Source organism: Frankliniella occidentalis, unplaced genomic scaffold (assembly GCF_000697945.3).
Source record: "Frankliniella occidentalis isolate FOCC.00 unplaced genomic scaffold, Focc_3.1 Scaffold21, whole genome shotgun sequence".
Classification (NCBI taxonomy): domain Eukaryota; kingdom Metazoa; phylum Arthropoda; class Insecta; order Thysanoptera; family Thripidae; genus Frankliniella; species Frankliniella occidentalis.
In genome coordinates this window covers 305504-308987 of record NW_026267151.1, presented here as the reverse complement: position 1 = coordinate 308987, position 3484 = coordinate 305504, and the positions used below count along the sequence as shown (strand labels likewise).

At 54.5% G+C, this 3484-nt stretch overlaps 1 protein-coding gene across 1 annotated transcript; it reads left to right on the top strand.

Annotated features, from left to right (window-relative positions):
- Positions 1 to 1194: 1194 nt before the first annotated feature.
- On the top strand, positions 1195 to 3231 carry LOC113204533 (uncharacterized). Its single transcript, XM_026419738.2, has 2 exons — positions 1195 to 1337; positions 1711 to 3231. The coding sequence occupies exon 2, from the start codon at positions 1717 to 1719 to the stop codon at positions 3055 to 3057; it is 1341 nt and encodes a 446-aa protein (XP_026275523.2). The 5' UTR covers positions 1195 to 1337; positions 1711 to 1716; the 3' UTR covers positions 3058 to 3231.
- Positions 3232 to 3484: the final 253 nt, after the last annotated feature.

Here is a 3484-nt window from a genome sequence, read left to right as displayed (position 1 = left end):
AGACATATCAGCATAGTTTTGATTTTGTCGGGCTGTTGATTGGCTCATGTGAATTATAGACTGAAAAAAACAGGCAGCACGTGCTAAATTTTAGTGCTATTTGTCTTTGGCACGAAAGTGTTCCAAGGCTCTAAAATGTAGCACCTTCGTGGCATTTCAGTGCCTTTCCATAAGCTATTTCGGAGAAGTGGTAGAGAAGAAGAGCACGAATAACAAAAGCGCTACTGCGCATGAGCAGGCTAGGGTGGGGGGCGGCGCTCCCCCACCCTAGCCTGCTCATGCGCAGTAGCGCTTTTGTTATTCGTGCTCTTCTTCTCTACCACTTCTCCGAAATAGCTTATTGGCGGTCATCGTTTTGCACCTCTGTATAAAGTCATTTGAACCTCACGAGGTGCGTGAAAAGCCGCTCTTTGAAACGCTTTTACGAAAATTTCTGCGCATACTGTAAGGTTTTGTGATATATTTAGACAGTCCCCAAGACTGTCTCTACCAGTAGGCAAAGTCTAACCCCCCCCCCTTTCCACCCTCTTTGGGGAAGCTATTTGATAAGGGGGACAAGTAGAAGGTAGCTCCGAAGGAGATAGCGTGGCTAGCGCCGTCCCTAAACAAAGCATAACTCAGGCGATCGTACTGTGTTCTGCCGGGAGTGGATGTGTGATCATAAACCAAGTTTTGTTTAATTTGTTAAGACAAATTGGGTCAAGATTATACCGGAGTACTAGCATTTCTTGTGTCAATAAGTGGTTGTGTAAAAGTTAGGCTTCGTTACAGTACACAATCTTCTAGCCTGCACCGCCCGGTGTCGTTGTCTAGGTCAGTGTACGGGCATATTGCATTGGTACAATTGCAACTTAATGATATGACTCAACTGTCGCAATAAACCGTAGTGAAGGTGATACCAAGGTGCTAGATGTAGATGCAGAGGTCCGTTCTTAACCCTTTAAAATCTAACGACATGCGACATAACCTCTGCTAGGCTATCGCGCAGCTTCCATAGGCACAGGTTTGCCGCTAGCGTGTGAGGGTTTGTCGTTTTGGCTGTTGCCCCCCCCCCCCTCTTTTCTCAGCCGCCCGCCCGCCGATGATCGGCATTGTTCGTCTCCCGAGCGCTAGGGTGCGCTGCTCTACCGACCGAGCCTGAGCCTGAGCCTGAGCGGTCAGCCAGCAGTCAGTCAGGCGGGCCAGGAGGCCAGGAGGTGACACGTCTCACGTCAACAAATCGTCAGAGAGCGTAATCGAGCAGCAAGCACCAAGCACCACCTAACCGCAGCCCGAGACACGCCGCCTCGCCTACTCGTCCAGCCCAACAAGGCCTATCACCAATTCACAGCGCAAAGGTACTGCACGTATTTATTTGCGTATACAGCACTGGCAGTCCTGTTCCGACCGCGAGCCAGAACGAGTGACGAAGTTCTTGAACTGGCCGCAGGGGTGGTCGACACCTAGTGTCGGGTACGAGAACTTCGTCCGCGTCGGCCAATCAGCGCCAATAAGGAGGGTAGGGTTCAGGAAGAATAAAGCTTCCCGGCAAAGCTGAAATGAAGAATGCAGGGAACAAGAAGACGACGGAAGTCACCATGTTAATGCGGTTCCCCGTTTTCTTCTTTCCCGCATTCTTCTGCATTTCAGCGTTACCGGAATGCTTTATTGCTGTTCGTCTTCCTTCCTGCGAACGTCGCTCTAAACCACCGTGCTCCCGTGTGCTCGCAGACCACCATGCAGCCGCTCCTGGACGACGAGCTGATCATGGTGCTGCAGAACGTGGACGTGGCCGACCTGTTAACCTGCCGCCTCGTGTGCAAACGGCTCGGAGGACTGGCCCTGCACCCGGACGTTTGGCGGCACCGGCGCCTGCGCTGCTCGTTGGACCCCTTGCACGCGCCGACGCTGCGCCTGGCGCCGTGCCTGGGAGAAGCGATGCTCGTGCTGAGGGATGGGAGTCCTACTCCGCTGTACACCGAGACCGAGTGCGCCATGGCTGGCTTGCGTGTCTTTATGAGCGGGGACGGCAAAGAGGTGCTCGCAAAGGCCCTGCTTGTGGTCCGCAACCAGCTCGCGCTCGGGCGGCTCCGCAGTGTGTCCTTGGTTCTTGATTTCGAGGAAGTTGTAGATGTCCACGAGCTGTTCGATCTGCTGGCGTCCACGTGCGAACTAGAGGAAATCGAGATTACGATTAGGTGTGTAATGACCGCAAGATGGGAGCCCAACTCGCTGGCACCCCCACCCAGGCCGTCCCTGAAGCGGCTTCACTGTATACGCCCAGATACTCACCCCTTCAACCTCTTCATGCTGAAAGCTCACGCCGCCACTCTTGAGGAGTTCCACTTCTCGCCTTGGGGGGAGTGGCTGCCTCTGCCCAGCATGCCCAACCTCCGCGAGCTCGAGGCTTGCGCGTTCTCCGGGATGGCTGCCTTGGCGACGTGCACGAAGCTGCGGAAGGCCGTCCTGAACGTGTTCTGGACAGACCCCTGCGGCAAGGACGCCGAAGAGTTCCTGCGCCGCGCGCATCAGCTACAATCAGTCTCCCTACACTACACGATAAGAGAGCGAGGCGACGCCCTGGACCTGGTCCTCGCCCTGGCTGGGCGCCCCGGCCAGTCCCGCTTGGAGAGGCTAGAGATCCACGACGAGCACACCGAATGCGCGGACTACCCTCACCTGCCGCCGCTGCTCGCCGCCCTGCCGTCGCTGACGGCCCTGCGCCACCTGGAGCTGAATGCCGTGGTCGAGGGGCTGGCCGGGTCCATCACCCCCGCGACGGCCCCGGCGCTGCGCACCCTCAGGCTCACCCCGGTCGCGGGGTGGAAGGGCGTGTGCGCCCACGCCCACCTCCACAAGCGCTCCGTCCAGACCCTCATGGCGGACAACCCCTTGGTGGTGCTGCTCATGCGCGCGCGCCACTTCTGCTTGCCTGAGAAGTACCCGTGCACGACATGCGCCCTCGGCTGCCATCAGGATATGTGCGCCGCGCAAAAGCGACTGGCGGACAACAGTCGTTGCTCTTGGGTCAACATGAATCAGTTTAACATCCCTCCTAATGATTCACCCCCCAATTAATTTCTAGTATTGATGATGATTGCTATTCTCTTCTGCCTGCTTACCTTATCGGACGGATCAGCGTTATGTACTCGTTTCACACGATTATTGTTACCATAGACGCCCCCAATAATTACTGACGCCAATAATAATTCGCCTTTTAGTGTTCATTCCATTAATAAAAGTTTCTTAATTTATCCGTGTTAATGTCATTTCGGTCTACTGTCTCCCCATGCACCCATGCACAAGGACTATAGAGGCGGCAGATAGCATATCATTACACAATAAACAACTGTAATATTTTATGAAACAGTATATATTAATGTTCAAAAGTTCTACATACCCATCAGTAGTTCGAATGTATACGATAAGACGCGGGAGGGTTAGGGGGGGGGGGAGGGAATTACTGTGGAAGTACATAGATGACAACGCCACCGCCGCATTAAAT